The 1,045-nt window shown below is 42.4% G+C and overlaps 1 protein-coding gene across 1 annotated transcript in view; it reads left to right on the forward strand.

Annotated features, from left to right (window-relative positions):
- The window catches only part of LOC107084014 (complement C3-like), an 84,236-nt gene that overhangs the window by 50,919 nt on the left and 32,272 nt on the right, over window positions 1-1,045 (forward strand). Inside the window, exons 21-22 of the mRNA XM_015373641.1 lie at window positions 454-511; window positions 593-698. Of these exons, the coding sequence (XP_015229127.1) occupies window positions 454-511; window positions 593-698 (164 nt within the window). The remainder of the gene's footprint in view (window positions 1-453; window positions 512-592; window positions 699-1,045) is intronic.

A 1,045-nucleotide genomic window follows, 5' to 3' on the forward strand; every position in this document is an offset into this window, starting at 1 on the left:
ATAAATTTTAGAAATAACATGAGGTGTTTAACTTCAGATCAGAACATGCATACATGTTGAAGGCGGAATCCAGGTAACAGCCCGGAAACACAGGACAGGCAAAACGAAGTAGAACAGGGGCAGCCAAAACTCAGAAGTCCATGGGCAGAAACATGTCAGGAACAGGTCGAACTAAACTAAGGGAACTCTAGAGGTAGTTTCACTAGAAACTTAAATAATCTGGTAACAAAGGCTCGGATCCAGAGGCTGAAATGGCAGCAGGAACAGGTGGATCTGATGAGAGATAATGAGAGCAAGGCGGAGCAAAACAGATGAGAGCAAAAAGAAGTAAAACCAAGCCTTCAGGTGCCAAGATCATGACAGTCTATGGGTGAGGTTACACCCTGGACAGGTCGGCAGTCTGGAACCTTTATTACAAAATATATTTCCCTCTTGATTTTCTTCTTTTTCTAGCCTAAAGGTGTGCTTATACAAGAACCAAGAAAACTAATACTAGACCCTGCTCGAAAAGGTTAGTTCACAGCACTAAAATCTGAGGTCTAGAGTAAGTGTTCTGATTGTAAACCTGACCTATCACCGTCTCCTCTTATAGGTGGCAGACAAGTGGAACATATTAACAGTGGCATTTCCATGGCTGACCTGGTTCCAAACACCCCCATGGACACACTAATCTCTGTGACAGGTGAGCAGGGACTAAAGTTTACTTTTTTGGCCACCAGCCGCCGATTTCACAATCCACACAATGTTTTTATTTTTTTTACCAGCCAAAATTTTTGTTACACTTAAAGTCAAGGTGAACAACTGATTAAATTATTAAAGAATTGTTCTTGAACTCTTACAGAATAGATATTAAATTGCTGTTGGGTTATTAACTGGGCTGCTCAGTGGAACAGTGGGTAGCACTGCTGCCTTACAGAAAGATGGTTCCGAGTTCAAGTTCCAGATTGGGTCTTTCTGCATGGAGTTTGCATGTTCTCCCTGAGCATGCGTGGGTACTCCAGCTTCCTCCCACAGTGCAAAATTATGACTGTTAGGTGAATTGGCT

The sequence above is a fragment of the Cyprinodon variegatus genome, unplaced genomic scaffold, assembly GCF_000732505.1.
Source record: "Cyprinodon variegatus isolate N-32 unplaced genomic scaffold, C_variegatus-1.0 Scaffold90, whole genome shotgun sequence".
Lineage (NCBI taxonomy): Eukaryota > Metazoa > Chordata > Actinopteri > Cyprinodontiformes > Cyprinodontidae > Cyprinodon > Cyprinodon variegatus.